Genomic DNA, 24,470 nt, shown 5'->3' on the forward strand with positions numbered 1-24,470 from the left:
ATTCAAAGCTTTCAGCCCAGATGTTCTTGGACTGCTTGGCCCAGTAAATGATTTTTGTTAAAAACCTCTGTGAAATGGTTGGGGAGTATTGGCAAGGAGTAGAGGGATCTGCAGCATCCAGGATCCCTGCAGAACTATGTTGGAACACCTTGATGAGAACATACTCAGTTTGATCAGGACAAGATCTATGGGAAGGGAACTAATTCCTAATTTTGTGATTTAAGAGGCACTGATTATTACTGGAAAAGTGGTGGAGTACATTCTGTGTTGCACTTCCAATTGAGCATTTTGGATTTGGTAACAGTGAGTTAATCTCCCACTTTGCTTTTTGTGCATGTTTACCCGTGGAAGGCAGCTAGGGCCCATCTCACTCTGTTTATTGCTGTGTGAATAATGTTGGTGCTGGTTGGGCTTTATATATGTGGAACACAGTGCCTAACTGCTGCCCTACCTATATAATTACTAAGTATACAGAACGGGCTGGGAAAACAGTTTTGAAAAAAGCACTTATTATAAACGAATGATTACTGACTACACAAAGCATTCGTGATATTGACAGCCAGTCAGGAAAATTAAGTGAATGCAATCAGGATAGCAATTACTTTCTCAAGAAGTCTGTGTAAGAAAGTGAGGGCAAACATTTGTACTTCTTGACATCTTAAGACCAATATTCTCTTGTGAAAAGTGGCTTCTGGAAATGTGGCTGGTTATTATGTACAGGGTATGTGTATGGCTCATTATGTACTGGGGACCCTGAGCCAGCAAACGCTTTGGGCTGGGTGTCACTAGACCTTTTCTTCAAGTGAACTTCTCAAAGAAGACCAAAAGGCTTTCAAATTCAAATTTGAAACTTTTATTTGAATAAAAATTGAAAAGTTACCTTCTTACAAAATACAGTCTTCATAGTGACCTGTATGGGTGAGATGTAGACATGTAGAGAGATCCATGCACAACATTATGCAGGTAGGTCCTTGCTTCAGTAGTTGGTTGTCTAACTTGGTAGCTTGGTGGATGGTAGAGGAGTGGGAGGGGTTTGTTATTTTATAGTTTTTGGGGTTTTTTTGGGCGGGGGTTGTTTTTGTTTTTTAGAGCTTTTTTGTCACAAGGAGATTTTACTTAACTAGACTGATGGTAATGCTAGGTTTACTTAAGAGCTGGAAGAAATGGAAACTAAATTAAATCGGGGAATTATTTTACTATTAAGTAGGTAGGGATAAAAGACAGAAAACAATCTTGGTAGAGGCCAGTGAATACAGAGTTCTTAGATATTGGGGAATTAGAAGGAACTTCTTGAAAGTAATGAGTGAAAATGCTGCTGTTAATTTCTCTGTTCCTGTTCTTGGCATACTTGGGTTTTATCATGTGCTTCTATTTTATCATACTTAACATGGTGGTGTTTACTTTTACTAAGGTAGAAGAAGATAATGCTAGTTCTTCATGCAAACATCACCTTCAAGCAATTTAATAACAGTAATGTGTATACTGGAATCAACTGTTATTCTGGAGGCATTTTAATTATCAATAAATGTTCTGATAGTACACATGTGGGTGCAGAGTAGCATGAGTGAGCACATCCTGGCTTTGCTTAATACTTTATTTGTAATCTGTATCATTGGTATTGTTTTATTTTAATTCTAGGCCCCATTCCATCTTGTGTCTGCAATCTCATGACTTTTTCTTGCAGTTGTTGTGCTGGTTTAAGCAGCTCAGTCCCTTTCTCATCTTCACTTCTTCCTGGCACTATACCCTTCATTGCAAAACAAGAGGCTGAAGTGCATCAGGGAACTGATCCAGGTGTTCAGTATCTCTTCTTTTTCTCTCTACCATGGCAAGGAGAATACAACAGCTCAGCCCTCTGGCTGTGATTTTGCTGGGCTGGGGCATGGTTTTACTTCTGCATGATCCAAAATCAGTTACTTGTACATTATTTTAGTTAAAATATGAATCTCATAGAAACATAAATATTTTTTGTGTACATGAGATACTTGCAAGAAAAGCATGTCATCAGATTTTGGTGCCTTTATTTGACAGAAGGATGCAGAAGGCAGAGAGTGCAGAGGTGACTGATGAGAAAGGATGGGCTGGTTGAAGTAGGAGTATCTAGGAAAAAGGGCTATTAAGAGAGAAACTGAATTGTTTTGGCTATTTCAGAACTAACATTTCAGCTGTTGCAACAGTCGTTGGTCCATGTAAAAAAAATCACAGTACTTTCTGTCAGTTTTTCTGATAAATTTATAAAACACTTGATTTTGTTAAAGGCACAGATCCTTGTAATTGTTCAGATATATTAGTGCTCACTTTCACTAAACCAGTTTCCTTTGAATCTGTGAGTACTTGGTGTATTTCAAAAACTCTACCCAGTTTTAAATGGCTAAAGAGAAAACAGAAAAGCCTGAACATTAACTTGCAGCAAAGATTTTCTGAGAGGGAGGAGGGCTCTCACAGTAATCCAGACACAAATTTCTCATGCTTTAAATTTTGATTTTAATAAATTTATACTCTCCAGTGCATCAGATATAAATCACACATGCCACTTATTAGTGTAATTTTGATTCAATTTTATAGATTATAAAAGTATTATAGGTAGTTACCACAGATTTATTAGAGCAGTTGCTCTGTTCGAGTTCTTTCAACTGAAAGAGGATAGAATGGTAATATTAAATTAAATGGTAAATTATTAAATTTGGGGGCCTAAATATTTGGCTTCATGCTAGCTCGAGAATAAAATGTTGCAGAATTCATGGAAGCTCTGAGTATCCGTGTGCTGAGAAGAAAATGATTTGCTGTTTTTCATCAGCTGTGAACATCTGTAACGAGCAGCATGTTTCATGTTGAGTCACTGAGTTCAGATCAGCTGTGGAGCTCATGAGGTTTGTACCCCAAGTACCAGTGCACACCCTGCTCTGAGCAGTGGCATGAAGGTAGCTGGGAAGTCCATTTGTGACCTTTCTTTCAGGTGTGTATAGCTGGGAAAGAGGTATTAGAGGATTAAAGGAAATTAAAAAAAATAAAATAACCCAAAGCAACCCCAGACAGTGAAGAAGTTCCAAACCAACTAATGGTATGGTCTCTGTGGAAAGATTTGGGAACATCAAGTACTGATTTTAGTAGTTTCTGCTGACCTTTTCTTGTGCTGTGTATATAAAGACATCCTAAAATGTATCCTTGTATACTTTTCCCTTTTTCAAGTAGAGAAACAAAAACAGGCATCAGGTGTTATGTTCCCAAGGCACTCTGATTTCCCAAGAACAATAAGAAATACTATTGCATTTAATTTGAAATTTTATTTTGTGGTGTGAATGACAACTTGCTTAATAAAGAAAAGGAGATATGACCAGAACAACTGAGTTGTGGAGTTTCATTCTGTGGAGTCCTGGGTTGTGGGGTGGTTTTTTTTGTTTGTTTTGTTTTTTGTTGTGTTTATTTGTTTTGGTTTTGTTTGTTTGTGGGTTTGTTGTTTTGGTTTTTTTTCCATTGGTTCTACCCCCCCCTTTGCAGTTTGCATGGCTCCTTGACGTAGTAATGCTGGTATGAAATTCATGTACTGTTTCAGAGAGGTTTTTCTTGAGAAGAACTTAATTATATTTTTCATTTTGTTCCCACACCTCCAGGTATTCAACTGGAGGAAAAAAGAAAACAAGCTTTTATTAGTTATTTTAATGCTTTAGTCATTTTTTAATTTCTGTTTAATATCGACCCTAGCTTGAAATGAGTGTAAGCCTGAGTCATTTGAGTCTGGTTATAACTTGTGCTGAGTTGTATCTTAATGGAGTCCCTTTTGATTTTGGCCTGTGCTTTTGTTTGACTAGGATATCCTTTTTGGCCAAACTAACTGTGTGCTAGCCATGCAGAACAAAAGAACCAAAACCCCATTATGCTCCTGTAACATCAAAAATTTTATTGATACCACTTACATGTTTTCAAATTGTGTGGGATTACAGCATTAGAAGGAGTGGAAATTAGAATTTAACATAATACTCTTTAAAAGTAATCAATGGCACCTTTATATCTTCCCCCCCTCTCAGTTTCTCTTCAGAGTCTGTCTTGTGGAAAAAAATGTTAATCAATTAATTGCTGACTGCTTGCTATTAACAGTGAATTCTGAAGCCCAGTCTCCTTAGTTTTATTACTAGAAGGCAGGAAATTAAAAAAGCAGTCAGAATTACTTTGCTTCTCCAGGACCTTTATCTCCAGTAAGACCATAACCTTAGAGATGTTACTAGAAGTGTTTTTTTTTGTAATGGATGAGGACTAATTACTTTCTTTGACTCCTTGGCTTATCAAGGAATCTGAAGTCATGTGGGACACCTTGCCAGTGGTGACACTGCCTTAGGGTGACCTGGTTTGGCGACCTTCAGTTTTCCAGAGGTGTTTGGGGGGACTGTTCTGCCATTTAGCCCTTCTTGTTGGGGTTCTGCAGGATCCCATGTCTTGAATCTTCTGGGCCACAGATGAATATAGCCTGTGGGAACGTGGGGTGTATAATTATGGTGATACCAAGTGTGGTGTCATAACCATACCACTTCTTTTGCCCCTTAATTTGCTTAGGACACAGCTGTTGTAGAGCTTCTCCATGCCCAATGATTATGAGATTGATGAGTGCAACTTGGTATCATCAATTATTCTTCACTAAGATCTTGATTGTGGGGTGCAGTTTGCTAACCTATTGTATTGAATCCTCTCACTGCTGTAGTTCTGTAAGCAAAAAAATATTGAATAAACTGTTGGACTTTACCATGTGAGGTCAGACAGCACCATGTCAGGTCAGAAAGCATGCAGCACCTTTATTTATACTTCAACCTATATTTATTCTTTTCAGTCTTTAGGGTTAACAGCTTCCAGTGCTTGCTGGGTATTCCTTAGCTTGGCATACTCTTGTGTTAACAATAAGAAGTTCCATCTGAGGTTGGCTTTTTACTAGTGTGTTCAAGTTTTAAGAAATAAGCATCAGGTTTCTTAACAAATAAACATCAAGCTCTTACTATTAAAATTTTTTTCTAGATTGAACTGCTGTTGTTTTAACAAATGACTAAACATGCCTTTTATTGTTTTATTTAGTCGTTTATCTGTTGAGAATTAAGAAAACAGAACAAAAATGTAGCAACTAGTACATTCTACTTACTTTATTGGTTAAGCATGTGCTGTTTTTTGGTGTGAAAATGTTCCTATTGATACATTTGTTCTGTGTTCATAGTACAGCAAGAAGCATGGTGTTTCAATAAATTTGATTTTGCCATGGAAAGTGTCAACACTGGGAATAATGATTGAATCTGAAAACTTGTTTGCAGAATTACAGTCCTGCTGTGTATTCATATACATATTTATGTATGTTCATACAGAGTTATAAATGACAGAGTGGTTTTACAAATATAAATTAATTAAGCTTGATGTGTTTGACTGTTCTTTCATCCTTTGGAGTGTCAGTTAACAATGGTGAATGTCAGTCTCCAGTGAAAGTAATGGTGTGTTGTAGAATTAAGCCTTAAATGCTCTTGTGTTTGCATTCATTCTGCACTTTTTTGGTGAACTTTATTTTCTTATTAGCAGAGGATGATTAAACTACAACATGTTGTTCAAGATCTCTAAACACACAGTACTAATACAGCTTCTATAAGGGGTTTGTTTGTTAATCTGAGGTCTGTTATACAAATATTGTGTGAATGCTGCTTTCCTTTGAAATTGATCTTCAAAAAGAAATCCTGTTTTGTATAATAAGATGCCAGACTCACAAAGATTTCCTTTCTTGTTTCATAGACGTTCCATCTTCAGAGCAGCCTGAACTGTTCCTAAAGAAACTTCAACAGTGCTGTGTCATTTTTGACTTCATGGACACGCTTTCAGACCTTAAAATGAAAGAATACAAGCGCTCCACTCTTAATGAACTGGTGGACTACATTACAATAAGCAGAGGCTGTTTGACAGAGCAGACTTACCCTGAAGTAGTTAGAATGGTGAGTTCCTTCTTTCTCATGGTCTCTTTAAATCCACTTGCAATTCCAGTTATGCATTATGGGAGAAATTGAACCCAGGAGTAGGTGGATTAAATGAGGCCTTTTGTTTTTATTTTCTGCTAAACAACACTTGGGGATAATTCTCCAAAGTAGAAAATATTAAGTTTTATATATGCTTAATTAAAGTCAAGTAAATGATGGTTATTATAGTGTCACAAATGTATGAAAGGAAGCCTGCATTGTTTCCTGATGGAGAAAGCCAGCAGCCATAAAATCAGAGTTCTTCACGTTCCCCCTCCCCCCCATCTTCTCCTTCCCAGTATAAATAATGGAATAATTTTTGCAAGTTTTTAATCTTTCTTTGATCTGTATCCAAGCTCTTGAGTGTATACTTTGTGTGGAGATTTCTTGAAGTGTGCACAGAAAATTATTTTTAAATAATAAATGCTAAAAATGTTGTATAGAATCAGTCTTAAAATTTCCTGGTTGTATTATGCGGATTCATAGCAGCAGGAAAAGGGTTATCATGATTACTCAACATTAAAGCCTTATCTTATTGATAACAAATTGTTAAATAAGAGTGTGGTCAATGTGGAAATGGAAACAGGAGCAGATGCTAGCTGTATAGTGAAGAATGTTCCTTATGATTGGTAAAACCAATCACTGCTTGAAATCCTTATAACCTGTTACCTAAATGCCAGTTAGTTAAATATAGATCTGGTGATGCTGGTTACCTCATGGCACTGTCTGATCTTGGAATCCACTGGCTATGTACTGTAAGAAGAAAAACATTAATAGGTTTTACATTGCATGATATATGCTCCGTATTTCTTTTTCTGACACACTGATACATGCTGTGTTGCTTGTCTCCAGTGTTTAAAAATAGCTGTAAATTGTGACAGAATCATCAAGCAGTCAATAGTGAAGAAAAAATCCCAGAATGAAGGGTTTATGGAAAAATCTTTATATGGCTTCTTCGTGTGTTTGCATTGTCAGAAAGCCTATAATTACTTGATCACATTCTTCCCCTTCTCCCCCATTCTCCCTTTTTGCCTTCTGTACTGGACCAGTCTTCTGAATGAGCTGCTTTTCAGTTTGTTGTGTTATTTGTTCAGTGCAAGGTATAATGTACCATTCAGGTACTGGTCTGAATACAGAATTACTAGTTCCTTCCTGAATTCTTCTTCTGGTGCTGCACTGTAGTATCTAAATGGTTTGCAAATGTGAATTACCCTTTGTATAGACATAACACTGATGCACAAGTAACTTCATAAAATTGAGTACTATGCTCAGAAGATGCCTCCAAACTCACCCCCTGAGAAACAATGGTATTTTTTTTAGCATTTCTGTTATTGAGATTGTATTCTTATTGTATTCTTGGCTTGACTTTGGTTATAGTTGTTTACTGCAGCAACATTTGTGAAATAAAGACTCTGCAAGTTAGTGTTGTCTTCAGCTGAGACCTAAGAAACAAGAAGAATTTGATTTGTAACTGCTCATAAAGTTCATTTGGAATCATAAATCATAACCTATGACACAGCCTGAATTTAAATTGCACAATCTAGCTGCAATGCTATCATGTCCCTGAAATCACTCCTATTGATTCACAAAACTATTCTTAAGGAAATGATGCATTGCCTGAATAGTTTTAAAATCATGGTTTTAAATATTTTCCTTAAATATAGTCTTGTAACTATGATATAGAAGAGTCACTGGAAGTAAAGAAATAGCATGACTTTTTCCAATGAATTTCAGAGATGGTTGCTAATGGAGCTTTAGGAATCCCAGTTTCAGCTCAGCTCATTTTTGATGGAGAACTGTTCTATCTTCTTTTCACTAGTACTCCCTCAATCCTTTCATTGCTCTGTGCCTTTCTGTATCTTTTGCCTTGCATTTGGGCTTCAGTGCTGAACTCAGGCTGCATTTTCTTTTTCAATGCCAAGGTCCTTAAGCAGGGACTTAAAAGTATATTCACAAGTCCTGTATCTGGCTACTCTGCCTAAACCTGGATTTCTTTACAAATAAAAAGATGCTGAGTGATTAGGGAAGTGAGCATTCTTAAAGAATTTCCTGAGAAAGTTGTAATACTTAATTTTTGTAAGAAACTAGCCTGCAACAGACATCTGTGCTAAAGGTATAAGCTGTTGAAAAGAAAGTGTCAAAACTGGAAAGCAGGCATATTCTAATTGTGTCTATGGCAACCAGCAGTGTTCTTGGTAAAACACTTTGGTGGTTGTATTCCATGTGAGCAGCAGGATGCTGTGCCCTGCTGATGAATTTATGTGAATGAATTAATGGAAAACGGAGTGTTCCCACTAAACCACACCACCAGGGCTTTTGTCTGTTGCAAGTATTGTATTTTACTGATAGGGTATCTAGTAAAAGTGTAATTTTCCTCTTGGTCTTTGCCTATAAAAGCAAGATGACTTCCATCACTTTGACTGTAGTTAAAGTAGGCCCTAGAGGGAAAGACAGGACTCCTAACATTATATAAATTAATTTTTCAGCATCTGTTGCCTCATGAAGAGGCCATTAGGCACTTTGAAAAACGTCTGGTGTAACTTGTTTGCACTAAGTGCATGTTCTGGTCTCACACAGAATTGTGCTCATAGTTGTATACTGAGGCAGACTTAGCTCCACACAGTTGGCTTCATGAATGCAGCTGCCACCTATATGTACTTCTGAGGATTTTCATCTAACTCTCCAACTGTGTTGACAAAGAAGCTGTCAAGTTGGCAATCTCTGAGTTGTCATGATAGTGAAGAAAACAGCAGGATTTAGGTCCTGACCAAAGTAGCATCCCCATTGACTTCCTGCTACAGTTGTCACCCAGGTGTTTTTCTTTAAAGACCAGTATCTTAAAACTGATCAAGATATGGAGCACAGGTGTTCTGTGTCTCTTTGAAATGTCTCCTCCCTGTAATGTTGATTGATTGTGAATCCAGGAGTTGCTCTTTCCTGCTTGGCCCTTTGAGCTGCTGTGATTTGCAGGTAAAAGAGAGTGCTTTCTTAATTATCTATAATGTTAAAAAAACTGGAGAGATGTGGATATCAGATCAGGTACCTGTGAAAAGTCTCTTTCTTCAAAGATTCATAATGCATGTATATGTTAATATTCTCTGTTTATGACCCAAAAGGAGTTCGGCTTTTCAGAAACTAGGATAGAAAAAGGTCTGTAGAATTCTACAAAAACACTGATATTTTTAATTACTTCTAAAATGTGGTGTGTAGCGGGAGGAGCCATTCTTGCTCCTGAAGCTCGACGAGCTGCTGGTCTCTTCCAGGACTCCAGCCACCACACAGCGCTTCCAGGGTAGAAGTGTAGTGGGAAGAGCCTTTCTTGCTCCAGAGGCTCGACGAGCTGCTGGCCTCTCCATGCCTTGCACCAGAGTGAGCTGAGGTGCCTTCTGTGGGTGTGTGTCCCACCTTTATTGGCCCCCTGGTCTTGCTCATGCCCAATAGGGGCCTGTCCTAATCAGGCACAGGTGGACTCACACCCACTCTTTGGCTACTCAAGGCACCTGGTTGACAATGTCTCTCTACAGTGGTGCTGTTGCAATGTAAGAGTCTGAAAAAAAAGTAATTTGTGGCAGCCAGCATAACAGCTCCTGGATATTCTACTGCCATGCATTCTCAATTTATCCCATTAAAACTTTAAGACCTATTTGTAATATCACATATTTCCATCTTGTTCTTTGGAGCATATGATCTGATGTTGTATGTAGCTAAATATCACTTGGCTATTTGTCAGCCTGGGTGCATGTCTGCTCCTTTCAACCACTCTCTTTAGCTTCATATATGCAGAATGTTTGGCATGCTATTAGTTACTTAGTAAAACAATAAAAAGAATTTTGATTTACTCATGGCTACCAAAGCAAGCTTGCAGGGCCTTGTCACTGTCATCAATATCAGTTGATGGACAGAATAGCTGGGATTTCTGTTAATGGCTGTAAGCTGGACAGATTTATTCAGGAGGGTATTGCTCAGTGTGCCTCCCCTGCAGTTTGATGTGTTGTTCAGAAGGGCATGTGACATTCTTTAGAATTAGGCTTGTCTTAGGAAAAAAGGCCCTTGCCAATTAAACCACATTCTGTTTAGAAGGAAATGCCAGTAATATGACTTTATGAGCCAATAATTGGACACTTAATATAAAATTTGTCCTGTCTGAGCAAAATGTGGAGGCTTAAACTAATGATGCTGATTTTGCTGGTACATTAAGCAATGGTAGTTTAATGAAATAAGTGTTTGTTATTATCTGTGGTATCCTAAAGGGTGTATGTAGTAGAGCTTTTGTGTGTTTTCTGGGTATTAAGACATAGATTGAGGAAACTGATTTCTTTCATTAAAAAAAAAAATGATGGGAAAAACAAACAAGCTGTTAAACTGAGAAATCTGGATGAATCTCATTGCTGGTGAGCAGCTTTTCAGCTCTCCCACTTGCTTTCTCAAAAATTGTAAACCCAACCCCTGACATACACCACGAAGTTTATGCAGCATCCCTGGATGGCTGCCAGCCTCTAAGAGATGGCTAATGAAATGTTTTTGAGGTGCACCTTTGAGAATGGAACAGTATTACTTTGTTCTCCTTTATTTTTAAGTGAAGAAATGCCCTTGGCTTCCTGTTGTCACCTTGATCTTTTCTGTAATTACCAATCAAATACAATAAAACTGTAATCTCTGTAGCCAAAATGAAACATCAAATTAAGTATCTTCTGTCTCAGAAGGTGTATTGAGTGACAGAGTAAAAGAAACTTAGTTTAAAAAATACCCATATAAATTTAAAAAAATGCACTTGAAAGGTCAGATTTTGATTTTATTTTTTTTTCTTTCTTCTTTCCCCTGCCATAAATCCAGAGGGATTGCATCCCTTCTGCTGCAGGTTTGTCTCAACAGATGTGAGGGCAGAGTCTGTTTGTGACAGACCTGTTAAACATAAAGAATATCTTGTTAAGCCATGAATTTTTTAGCATGTTAAAGAACCTATTTTTAGGACATTTGCTAGCTGTTAGACTTTATAGGCATTATGAATGTCTTTATTTTCTATAGCTCTATCTCTAGCTTATGACTAAGAATGCCACCCCACTTGCTAAATGTTCATCCTGTTTAGAGTTTTTCATGTTAAAATGTTCTTGGATAGAGATTTTTATGCAAGTGAACTTACATTCAGTGTTATCTTTTTTACTTAATGAAGACCTTGTGCATATGTTACTTTTGGTTCTTGAATTAGGTTTTAAAACATAACAGTGAATGAAGAAGTAAAATCATGTAGTCTTACAAGAATTGACAAGTAATGTCTCTAATATGAATTCTGTATAACTTCAGGAATTCTATAAAATATTAAGAACCTTAAACTCAACTTGAATCAACAGGAGTTGAACAGATAATTTTAAAACCATCTGAAATGCTGAAAGGAAGATGCATTGTCCTTGGATTCCTAAAATGGAATTTGATTAAGAATTGTCATGTAGGTCCAGCCATGATGCATGCTATTAAAGCTGTTTTTATAAAAAAAAAAAAAAGAAAAAAAAAAAAAGATAAAAAAATCACATAATGTTTTACATTTTATTCTTGTTTCTTTAATGTGAGGATTATAAATTCTGTAGAATAACTTAATTTTGATTTCATCATGCATTCTTTCCAAATACCTCTTTGGTGTTTTTTCTTATTCCCATTCTTTGTACACCTAAGTTTGTACAAACTCCACAATGCATACTAAAAGAAGAGGCTCTGATGTTCTGTTCTTCTCTAAAAACATAGTTGAAGGCAGCTCCTCTTACAGTACTTATCCATAACAATTTTTCCTGACACTATGTAATTACATTTGCCTGTATCCATTATTCTTCCTCTTGGTTACATAGGCCTTTTATTTGTCAAACTTTATCTGCATAGTAGTACAGTGACTAGGTCTAAAGCAAAGAAATAAAGAACTGGAAAACCATTTTTGTTCCTAGAATTACATACAGTGATAGCAGATTTGGTTTTGTTTTGATTTTTTTTTGGTTTTGTATATTTTTTACAAAGGAGTGTACACACCTATCTCCATTTTGGCTGTGTTATCTTAAATACCTTTTGAACATTATGTCTGTAGATAAGCACTATGTGAATCTCCTGAGAGACTGTTTTCTTGGGCTTTGAATTTTTTATTTTGTTCTACAGTTTGCAGTCTGAGACAGTCTGAGCTTTGTAATGCTGTCTAGAGTTCAAGTTGATATGTTGGCAGGCTTTCACTTCTTCTGATGCCTGCTATAGAGATGAGGGGCTCTTTCTGCTGCTGCTGTGCTTTAAATTGTCCAAGATATTTCTGTTACTACTGTGATTTTTTAGATGGTATTGTACAGATCAGCTGGGCACACATTAAATAAACTTTTCCACTGGGTCATCTCAAAACATAGTTACATGGAGATAGTGATGAACAGGGTTGTTACCAGCACACTGCCCTGTTATGGTCCAGGTATAGACCTAAAGTAAAATTTCAGAGCTCTGGTTTGCAGCAGAAAGGTTTTGTCTGTGGTAGAACTCCTGATTTGAACCATGAACGAGGTCTTGAAGTGAACTTCCTCTTTGTTCTCACTGTGCTTTGATGCTTGTGATAGAGATGTCTTTGGGTTTGTGTATTCAGTTCTTGTAAGATAAAATATCTACTCTGGGAGTGTACCTAAATTCTCCAGCTTCCTAGTGGGTTTCAGTAGAAGAGATCACTACAAAGAGCCTGCTTCCTCCAAACATACAAGTGGGGACAAATCAGCACCCAAGCACCACCTGCTCTTTTGTTTAGGAACTTACCAGTATTTGCACTTCTCTGCCAGCAGATGTGTATCCTAAGGATCTCAATTTTACCACTTATTCATCTGTCTGGGTGGAAGCTGCTGCCACTGCTGGGGTGGCTGATGGTAAGCCAACAAGTACAGGAGCTCTGATCTAGAGCCAAATTCTTGCAGGTTATTGACTGAATTTTATAAAACTTAAAAGATGAGAAGGACTGCTTCAGCCCTCCACCCCCTACTCTGCAATCTGGATTGCTGACTGTGTTCTCAGTCCAGCGTAGTTAATTTTAATGTAGCCAAGTCAAAAGTAATGCAGCCAGGGGAAAAAAAAAGAAGATATATAATATTAATTCCTGAAAGACTGCATTTGTGCAAGCAGTGATGCAATAAAAGGACCTGAGCATTGTGTCTTGACTGTCTTAATATGAGTTTCTGATACAGTGAACTGTGCAAAGTGAATGTTGATAAATTTCAATGTCAAGATGGAACAAAAACCAAAAAGAGATGTCCTGGCTTTTTAAACATACCCCAGGACACTTGTGCACAGGTGGGAGCTCAAAGGAGGGAAGCAAAAATCAACACAGCATTAATAACAACGAAAGCAACAACTGCCAGGATTGAGAAACTCTATCTTTCCATATAGCAGCACAGAGGTTGAGAAGTGTCATGTCCATAGAAAAATACCCATATATAAATAGATGCAGACTGCATATGCAGTATATACAGGTACAGAAGAGATCTTGTGGTTTAATGAGAACCAACAGGCAGTCGGGCACAGTCAGCTGTGAAATCAGAAGCAGTGCTGTCATTAATTTAGTAGGAAAACTTCAGGAGAATCAAGCTGGTGGAATCATCTGTAATCTTTTAAAATAAATTTAGGTATTTCTTTTGGCAAGATGCACTTTACTCAAGCTCTGGGAACAATTCAGTGAGTTATGTGGAGAGATTATAGCTGAGTGACTGTGGTAGTTATTCAGGCTCCAAAATATGTCAATCTATAAACAATATTAAAAAAAATCTACATATGCAGATACATTTCAGAAGGACAAATGCAGTAGCTGTTCCATGGGGGTTTATTGTCTCCCAGTGAGCATGGTTTCAGGATACAGGTTAATTGTAGTTTATTATTACAGTAACTTGTTGATCTGCACAGTAATTTAAGCATGGTGTGTGCATTGATACTAATTTCCATTCTCTTATATACATGGTATTTACTTGGATGATTCCACATACTGGTAGTAGAGGAGCAAGTTGCCTTGTGAGCTAGTTGGGTCTTCATTTATCCTGGTTTTGTTTAGCTAATGTATTAAGCTTCCATGCAAGTACATTTGTTTTCATTTCAGGCTCTGTTCAGAAAAACTATTTCTGATAAAAATCTTTGTTTCAAACAGCACAGAGTAGGAGTGCTGAGCTGAAACTGAATTTTTGAATTGTTTCTATTACAGTGTCAATTTTTATAGCATTTCAGTGAGGGACAGAGAGAGGACTTCTCAAAGCATTTTTATTCTGACTTCATATTTAAGCCTCTTAGTGCTCTATTCTAAAGTTATTTCAAATATAAATATGGTGATAAAATCATAGGTTTCTTAAAGCTTGTTACATTTAAGTGTATATTCATAGTTTTGTAGTTCTGGATTGTCAGGTACCAGTCATAAGATCTGTTCAGAACTTGCAGCTTATTCTTTGTGGCAGTATCAGAACAACCTTCCCCTTCTGTATTTTTTTTTTTTTAATCTTTTTTTAATGACAGTGACCAGTTACAACCTATAAAAGTTTTTTTTGTCTTGCTTCTAGTTGAAGTTGTGCCTGACTGATAAACTGAGATGGACCTTAGAGTTGTCTGATCATCCCCAATTTAAAAACCATTTCGGTATTTCCAACTTGATCTTGGAGATATCATATTCAATGTTTATTTTACTTACTTGTTAAATTGATTTTTGGCACTTGGGGAATTTAAATTCTGCATAGTGGGGGGAGCAGTGATGTACCTTTCTACACCCAGTTTTAAGTGTGCTTCTCTGAAAGGGACATTCATGGAGGACAGTGTGCAGATGTCTTTGAGTGCATACCAGGGGAGATTTGTCATTATATGACTTTGTAGAATATTTGAGTTCTGGTTGTCATGGTTTAACACTGACCCGGCAATTAAACCGAGTAACAGACGCTCTCTATTAATCTCTCTCTCCTCCTTGATAAAGAAAGGAGAGAGAATAAGGGAGAGAGGCTTATGGGTTGGAAACTAAGCTACACAACTTTAATGAAACATTAATGATAAATAGGAAAAATTACTAAATATATACAAATATACAGGAAAATGGAAACCACATTCCTCCCCCCTTCCCCCCCAATAACTCTCACGTCACCACCGAGGCTGCAGGGCAGCCCTGGGAAAATCCAGGCTGGAATCCTGGAGTTGGCAGCAGTCGGGAACTGGAGGCAGGAACACACAGATATGGGCTGGCATGGATCAGGAGCACAGGCAGAGGAATGGACGGAATCCTTCCAGGATGCTGGGTGAGGGAAGGGAAACAGGAAAGGCAGGAAGGACAGGCAGCCAGAAGCTGGAAGGAGGAAATCATGGCTTGGCCCTCGCGATCCCTCAAATTTATATTGAGTATGACGTATATGGGATGGAATACTCTGTTTGGTCAATTCTGGCATCTATCTTGTCCATTCCTCCCCAAAGGAGGGCTGCAGGTGGGACCTCTTTATCCTCCTGGAGGGTAAAAGTTTTCCTCAGAGCTGAGCAGTGTCCTTGGCTCTGCACACCAGTCTCTGGCAGTAACTATAAACATCAAGTGTTATCAGTTCTAGAAGCAGACACTGTCTGAGAAACTTGCTGTTAATTTCAGCAAGTGCAACTACATACAAGAGACTTAGCTAAAAGCAAAAGTACAAGACAGAAAATCACCTTTATCCTGGCCCAAACCAGGACACTGGTATACTTCACAAAAATACCATCTGGGCTTGGATGTGTTTTCCTTCTCAGTGGAAGACAGCAGTCAGTATTGATCAGTAGTCATTTGTGTTGGCTGGGGGAGAGGAATCAGGGACTGTATATGCAGGGATGTCCTTTGGCTTGATGATCCAACAGAGGTCAGAAATGAAATGATTCAGCTATCTAGCCAAAGGAATTTTGGCATGCTGCTTGGGCCCAGGGATAAGTACTAAATAGCTACCTTATGCCTATCTGAGAAAAATGGTTCTTTCCAGCTTTGTTGTAGCATATTCCTGTCTTTGTGTGGTGCCTGCTAAAGTCTCTGATGTACAGCTGGGCAGTTCATGCATGGAAGAACTTGTTGCCTTCAGTTCTCCCTTAGAGGCTTATAAACATTAGCCACCCAGAGGCTACTGATTTAAATAAACATGCTATAAATTGACACTGCATGTAAATGAGCTATCATGCTGTGTTGTGGTGATTAATGTAACTGTAATGGCACACATTATCTTTTAAAATTATGATAACCTGGGGAAATCACTTAGACATAACCTGTTCTGTCTGATCTCCTCAGGAGAATATCTGCATTTTGGCTCCGTTTAACTTATCTTTACTCCTAATGCAAAAAAGAAAATAAAAGAGAGCAAACTGTTTACTAGGACTGTAGTCTAACTTGCATTTCATTTACTCCTGTGTGTTAATTTTCTCAGGCAGAAAACTGCTTTTGAGTTTCCTTGAGACCAGCCTTTTGTTAATAGGCACTCTTCAGAAATCATACTGGGTTTGTTATAAGCTCAGGATTGAGGTGTCAGTGCTGACAACTAATTGTTGCTGTAGTCTTCATACTTATATCATGCTTTCCATGATTCTGTGTACTAACTGCTTGAAGGCTGGTTTGACTTAAGTCTTAAAGGAATTCATCTTAGTTCTTAAAGGGTGTGTTTTCCTGGCTGATTTTACTTGTTCAATACTTAAATCTTTGTTCAGTTTTAAGACACAACAGATAATGATTATTAATGTTTTCTCTGATCTGTTGGTACAAGCTTCACTAATTTATGCTAGGTTCAATTTGCAAAAAAATCTACTTCTTGTTTCAAGTGAAATTTAAAGCAGAAAAGGAAAAGTAAAGAAAACCCCACACAACCAAAAAACCCCAAAGCAATGCTGCAGTATACCTCTGGTTTTGCCAGTTCCCTATTTTGGTCCAAAGCCTGAGATTCTTGAATGCAAAGCATTAGATCAAAACACTTCAGTAATGCATAATCCCAGATGTTTGGATCCAAAGCACCAATGGGTACGTTTCCCTCTTTTTAGTTGGGAATGAATCATTTGGTCTAAAACTCCTATTGGCCTGTACTCTAACACAGAAGCAACTCTGGTTAATTCTGATCACTTTCCTCCTCTCCCAGCTTTTTCATGTCAGCAGCACAAAGAGGAGCTCAGGAATCTTTGAGGGAAGACAAACTGTAACGTGTGTGTTCCTGGAATAGTTATCTGACTTTTGAGAGGACAAAAAGTCTTGTCATGGAGAGGCTTGAGAGATGAGTGAATGAGACAAGGCAAGAGAGTGGAGAAGGGGGATAGAATATCTGCTAATAAATGCTGGTAGTCACTGGGCAGGTGTGTATACAGGGCAAGAAGAGTTCAGTGTCTGTCAGCACAGGCTGTAATAAGGGCTGTGTCTGTTAGGATTGAAAGCCATGTAGTTTGAAAACATCAGATTTTCATGTAAAGTGAAGGCTTCTGTGAAAGGATGTTTAACAGTAGTGAAATACACCCTCTTGTGGCAAGAAGAAGCATAAAACCGTGTGACCTCTTAATTTTTTTTTCCTTTTTCCTTTTCTTTCTTTTCTTTCTCTCTTTTTTTCTTATTTTTTTTTTTCCTTCCCCTACATTCACCGTTTTTCTTTTCTGTATTAATCTTCTGCCCTTCCCTTGTGTTAATATTCCTCACTGGTATACACCACATGTGCTCTGCTACAGTTTTCTGTTGTTCCACCATTCTGTTTGTTCAGTACCAGAATCTGTTCTAAAACTTCACTCTGTCTATCCCAGTCTGGTTTTATCAGTATTTGGATTGTATTTAAACTCTTGACTATAAAGTGCCCTTTTTTATTAAGTTGACAACATTTTTAAAAATTTGTGTTACAGACTAACTTTAAAAAAAATACAAGAGCAGAAAGCTGGAAAAATAAATAAGGATGTTGAAGAACATACTAGTTTTGTTTCTTAAACAGCTTAATTTGGCTGAACTACTTTGAAGAGGTCACGTATAGATGGATTAGGAGATAACAGGCTGCATTTCCCAGCTGTTTCATTAACCTGCTTAGAGATGGGTCAAAGGCAATAGGAGAGTGCAAAGAATGCACAACATCACCTTCACAGTGCAGAAAAGGCCCTGCAGCATGTTTGCAGTTTATCAGATTTGCTGCATAATAAGCTGTACCCACCATTCAGCACTGTAATTAGCCTAGGAAAGCACTCCCCTTCAGTCTGTGCTGATAGCATGAACCTCACAAAGCCAAGCAGTCTCAGCAAAATACCTCTAAATAAGATTAAGCAAAGCAAACCAACCATGAAATAAGATGCAGGCTAAGTGTTGAGCAAATACTATTTGTTGCTTGCATTTAGTACCACATTCTGTACTTGGTGTGAAGTGTCTGGCCATATAACATGTGAATAGCATTGACAGCTGGTAACAAGTGCTGACAGATGAGACCATAACCAGATACCATTAATGTTTTCCCTGTGCATGATGATGAAGTGTTGTATGAAAACACTGGTAAATGCATGTTGGGGGCATTTCTCACAACTCCTGAACCAGTCATGGCTCTCAGCCCGTTGATGCCCAGCAGGATTGGGAATTACGTGGTGGTAGTGGGCTCATCTAGAAGATGGTGGACAGAGATGGTGGCAGACTGGGTAATGCTGGGCTGTCAGTGAAAAGAAGAAGAAAAAAGGCCTGGAGAAGGGAAAGAAAAAGACATGGAGAAGAGAAAGCCAAGTCTTGTGGTGACAGGTTGCTTAGACCTCTGCTGTTAAGATTTTTGTCAGACAGAAGGCAAAATAATGTTTATATGATGTAGGTACAGACATACAAGGATCCTGATATCTAGTACCTATTTGAGAAATAAATTTCATCATTCTTTTTTTACTTTTCAGGTATCTTGCAATATCTTCAGAACTCTCCCACCTAGTGACAGCAATGAATTTGATCCAGAAGAAGATGAGCCCACCCTGGAGGCATCGTGGCCACATTTACAGGTTTTTGATAATTTATCTCAGAAAAAGTGCTTATCATTGCTTAATATATCTCTTTTTTTTTTTTTTTTTTTAACTTGTGAATCAGAAATAGTGTGTGTAACTAATATTTTTCATGGCTGTAGTGTTGTACTTGCAAAGGTAGGAGCATACTTTGTGAAACCTGAAAAATCTTAAAGCTTTCTTTCATCCATTGTGTTGATGGTGTTCCTCATATTCCTGTTTTCCTTCACTGATTGAAAAATTATTTTTCTTTCTGAACTGCTCTGATGCACAAGAGTTTTTCAGCAACTTCAGCAAGAACATTTTCAGGGATGATTTTGCAGCCTTGATTTACTAAGGGAGGGCAGTTAATTTCCTTACAGAAGTGCATAGGTGATGGCAGCTGAAAAGGAAATTGAATGAGAGACTGCATCCCTATCTGAATCTTCCCTCTTCTCCCTGAGCTGGGGTTTGCTTTCAGGTGTTTGATGCAGGATGCCTGCTCACTGCTGTGTAGCATCCTTTCCCTCTGTACCTCAGGTGTCTACACAAGGTATTTTAAACAAAGAACATAGAAAGTTTTATTGATGCTAATGCAATGGATACCTTTATAGAAGAAATGCAGATCCTGCCTTTGTTAGTCAGCACAGTGACTTACACCAATAGTAAATTTAGAACAAGTTTACCTGATTAATACTTTGTGGGGTCTGGGATTTTCTGTGAGCAAAGGAGCATTTGATCTCAGCTTGAAATCAGGATTTTACTTGACAGTAGCATGCACAATCCTTGCATATGAGAAGTGTTTTTTGTACTATCTTGTGCTCTGAAATTTAGAATCTGTTGAGATGTGGGTTTCATCCCTCATTTATATTTAAATTTCACAAAAATAAGGCACTGAAAAGCTTTAAGGAAGCTCTGAACAGCTCTGCCTATCTGGAAACATCACAGGCTTACATGTCTGTTCTCATATGCTCATTGACACTAGTGCTGGAGTTTTAAAGGTCATTATTTACATGGAAATGATGGAATTTCTTAGTGGATGATTTAGTTTTTTTCAGGAAGAAATGCACCTAAGCTTTTAGGAGTTGATGAAATTGATATCCTGATGGTTTTTCTGTGTCAAGTTTCTAAACATCTTTCTCCTTTTTTTACTTCCTATGACTGTTTTAGAAGTCAGAGAACACTGACATAAAGCACCAGCAACGGTATTGCAGTATATTGGTGTTTTCATGGCAAAATAAAAAATAATTTCAAAATGCTATTTTTTAGCTTCTTTTCTCCTTTCTGTACACAGTGCTTGCTGAAGTGTGAAGGAAAAAAGTTGTCAGTGCTTCTCTTGAAAAGGTTCAGCAGAGCATTGCTAGCTGGTAGCTCATGTGATCCGTGGCAGGTCAGGGTTTGTGTCTTAGGAGGCCATAGTAGTCCCTGTTGCAATTAATTTCCTTTTTGCCTGATTTTTATATTCTTCTCCACTGAATGAAAAGTCTCTTGGTGTCCCACTGTATAGTTTAGGCAGAGATGGAATTGCATGAAAGCCAGCAGCTTTTTTCCAGCCCTAAGGCTAATCTTAACAGTAAATTAGGAACTTCTGAATAAATTCTGGTTTGTGTTTCAAGCTGTAGCAGAACACTAATTTAATTTAAATATTTCCAACTGCTTCACCAGTGCTTTCAGAATTGTAATCTCTGTAGTTGCTGTGACTCCAGCAGTTCAGAGGGCAATTTAAATGTGCTTTCCAATTACCCTAGGAAGCTTTAGAAGATGATAACAAGGATTACAAGATGGCAGTGCCTGTTATTGGTGATGAAATCTCTTTGACTGGAGTTAAATAAGCAAAGCTAACTTAAAATTACTCATGTAATGAATTCTGAGATTCAGGACATTCTAAGATAGAAATTTGATAAAGAAGAAAAATATTTTTCATCTTTTTAAGCTTTTACTCTGAAAATATACTTTCTAGCAGAACGCTTAGGGAAATACAAAGAGTAATCAAGTCATAAACTAAACCACGGTTATTTTGGTTTTTTTTTTCTTTTCCAGCTTGTATATGAGTTTTTCATACGATTTTTGGAAAGCCAAGAATTTCAGCCCAGCATTGCCAAAAAGTACATAGATCAGAAATTTGTATTGCAGGTAAGATCATCTGTTTTCTTTAAAAAATACTCTAAACAAAATCTTTTTAAAATGTAACTTTACTTGCAACAGAAAAAAGGTAAACAAACACATACCATGAAAGTTTCCAGTCTGTGGAGATAGTGGAATTGTGTGTGTGTGCTCCTATGTCAGTCTCTGTTGCTATAGAAATATACAATAGTTGGTTTAGCTCCAATTTTGGTACCTAAATAAAAATATTTGACTTCAGGGTTATGAGAGGGAGCTGGAAAGTGGAAGATTTTAATTTAGATTACCAAGTAGTCTAAAAATTCTGCTATCTAGTGTGTCTACTTCAATGCCAATTTTATTGTGGCCAGATATTGTTAAAATATGTCTGTTGGAAGTGGAGAATATTTCTCCCTTCTACCTGCGTTGAGGAGCTGACAACCAGGGCAGAAGATCATTAACAAACTTATGCCCAGCAAAGTACTGAACACAATGATGCTGTAGTGGCTGGGGAGAAAGTAAATCAAAAGGCCATTTAATGTTCAATCTCTGTTAAAGCATGGAAGAAGTAGTAACACCCATAATAAATATCATTGGCAAAGAATGGGCAGCTTTATTTCTCTGGTTTGCTTGCCATCATTATGGCTAAATGGAAGAGAAGGCCTCAGTCATTCAGCTGGCAGACAGATTTTTACACAGATTTCATCTTCCTCCTCCTGTGTACCAGGTAGGATTCTTGTGTGCATTGTTACTTCACTTGAAACTGCAGCAGTTGTTCTTCTCTACTGAGGAATCTTCATCCAGGTCTCGACAGCATAACAGAGATGGCTGAAGGGGGGTTGTGTTGTGGGATAAGCTGGAAAACTCCACAGACAGGACTTTTGTCTTTGGGAACAGGCCTGTCTTGAGTTTTGTTTTTATTGTGAGTTTTTGTAAAACTGCAAAGTCAGGTATAACTTGGTGTTTAATGCTGTCTCTAGCTTGCTTTTGAAATCAGGGAAATTTAGAAAGGTTCCTGCTTAGTTCAAAAAGGGAGTTTGCTTGTGAGCTGAAACTTGAGTAAAAGCCAAACTAGAAGTGTCAGGAGATAGCATTCCTTCTGTCCCCTTTGTCTTGGAGCTTTTATTTTTCCCTGTTGTGCTCAAACAGTAGAAGTAGTGCTTCTCCTGTCTTTGCATGTTATTCATTTGATGAATACCTGAAAAATGTAGCAGAGAGAGCAATTTCTATCCTTAAATTCAGATTCAAAGAAGGGATTTGGAACTTAACAGTTTCCTATCTTTTCTTCAGTCCACAAAAGCAATGGGCTATACTTATGTTTTTATTTTATCCATCTTCTACTTAGAGAAGTGGTTTACATCTGCATCAGACCTTTATGATGGGGTTTCCTTTTTTTGTTCTTGTAAATAACTGATTTGAACGAGGATGCACCAATCTGATACAGTCTAGTACCTGGAATGGATGGAGGGGATTATCTTGGCATTTTTTTCCAGGCTGATTTTAGTTTCTTTGGATAGAGCAGGATTGCATTAGAAGGAATGTTTGTGTTCTACTTCTGAATCCAGAGAAGATAATTCCTTGATGCTGCTGTTCCCTCCTGCTGAACTTAGTCATGGTTGGTGGCATTCCACTCATTTATGCCCTTTCAAGGCATTCAGACCTGTTACAATTTGGCACAGGACAATGGGTCTAAAATAAGGATTGTTGTTTTTCTTTAAACCTTTTTTAGTCTTTAATATATTTACTGAATGACAGAATGATAATGTACTGAAAGAGGGAAATACAAGATTTTGAAAACTGTGTATCTAAAAGTGTATGATACGGCAATTAGCAGTTCCAAAGAGCTGAAAATTCAGTAGCTCTTGCCACATGGTTAGGTGATGTGCTTTCATGTACTGTGGTGCACAGTGTATCAGTTGAAAATTCACTTCTTTTCTAGAAAAACTGCTGTTGAACCTTACATATATACATGCAAGCAGGTGCATTGCCATATCTATAAGTCTTTGTGTTTAGCCTGTAGGAATTAGGGTGCCCTTCCACTTCTTCTTGTATTGAGCATTTGGAGTAACTCCTAAGGATCTGTGACTACAGATCACTTACATTGAAAACCAATTTAAGATTTGAGAACATTAAATATGTTTGTTGTTTCATGACACTGATGCACAAGTGTGACACCTTTTTAACTCAGCTTTCTCTCTAAACAAATTCATTTTTATAAAATTTGAGGAACATCAGTGAAGAGTTTCTTGGCAACAAGAATACCTATATAAAAAAAAATGGGCATATGTCAAATTTTTTATTGTTTACTTGTTATTTTCTCTTGATTTTTGAATATAGATGTGTTTCTGGCTTTCAGTTGTCTGTTTTGATAAACTGCTGTACTTCACAGTGTAACTGTTCATTTTTAAAGCCTGATTATGTACAGTCTGAAATGGTTGGCAGTGGTTGCTAAGAGATACTGTTCAAATATATCCACAAGTGTCTGCGTTACATTGGTTACTATTTTGGAAAAATTATTTCTCTTTTATATGTATGTTTAGTGTCAGAGCATTCATGAAAATTATGCAAGTCTTATCCATAAAAACAAGACTTTATTGTTGCAACCTGGTAACAAATTGGACATATCAAAATAATTGTCTTTTTTTTTTTTTTTTTTTTTTAATGAGAGTCTTGGTTCAGCAGTGTTTTCACAGAGGACCTGTGTAACATAACTGGAAATATAAATATTTTGCTGTCCAATAAAAAAATTAAAACCATAAGTGTTTCCAACTGTTTGCTGTCTTTGGGTGATTTTTTGCTATTTGGGAAAGGATGAGGTGACTATTTATTTAACTGTAGAACTAATTGAACAAAGTGATGTGTTTATAACCTCTGGAGGACAGCTGACAAGCCTCATTGTTTCCTCATGAAATTCCCTTGGTGGATTCTTACTGCAAGGAAAAGATAATGGGATCTCATTACAAGCTACAGAAATATCCATCAGTCCTAAATATGGGCATTAGAAAGCAAAATCCCAGATAGTTTAACAACTTTCATACATCTTTGTTTGTTTGTTTGTGTGATTTGTCACCTCCTCAAAGTTGTGTAACAGTTTAACAGAGATAAGTAGCATAAATAGACATAAATGGCTACTCATAATAGGTATTTATTATTTATTTGTGAATCTAAGATAAATCTGTTTTCTACCATTCCTGCAATAATTTTCTGACAGCATTTTAAGCATTTCTGAGATCTCTTTGGCAAGCTGTCTTTGTTTCTCTTGCAAGGCAGAGGTACTGGTTGACAGTTTCTTTTCATCCAAGAGAGATAGATACTGGTTGCTAATGATTACTACCTTTGGGTAGTTGGGTTGTTCTTTTGGTTTTGCTTGTTTGGTAGTTTTCAAATAAAGTTGACCTTCTAACTTACTCAAAATGTCTGCCAGAACAGTCAAAAAGATGAAGAAGGGGTAGGGGGAATTTCATAGTTTTGGAA

At 37.4% G+C, this 24,470-nt stretch overlaps 1 protein-coding gene across 4 annotated transcripts in view; it reads left to right on the plus strand.

The window, feature by feature from the left end:
• PPP2R5E (protein phosphatase 2 regulatory subunit B'epsilon) overlaps positions 1-24,470 on the plus strand; it is a 73,326-nt gene that overhangs the window by 33,979 nt on the left and 14,877 nt on the right. For 3 of the 4 annotated variants that reach the window (XM_030451573.1, XM_030451571.1, XM_030451572.1), the window contains exons 3-5: positions 5,755-5,951; positions 18,816-18,917; positions 20,937-21,029. In XM_030451573.1, the coding sequence (XP_030307433.1) occupies positions 5,755-5,951; positions 18,816-18,917; positions 20,937-21,029 (392 nt within the window). The remainder of the gene's footprint in view (positions 1-5,754; positions 5,952-18,815; positions 18,918-20,936; positions 21,030-24,470) is intronic. The other variant, XM_030451574.1, reaches the window with a different exon arrangement.

The sequence above is a fragment of the Calypte anna genome, chromosome 5A (genome assembly GCF_003957555.1).
Source record: "Calypte anna isolate BGI_N300 chromosome 5A, bCalAnn1_v1.p, whole genome shotgun sequence".
Lineage (NCBI taxonomy): Eukaryota > Metazoa > Chordata > Aves > Apodiformes > Trochilidae > Calypte > Calypte anna.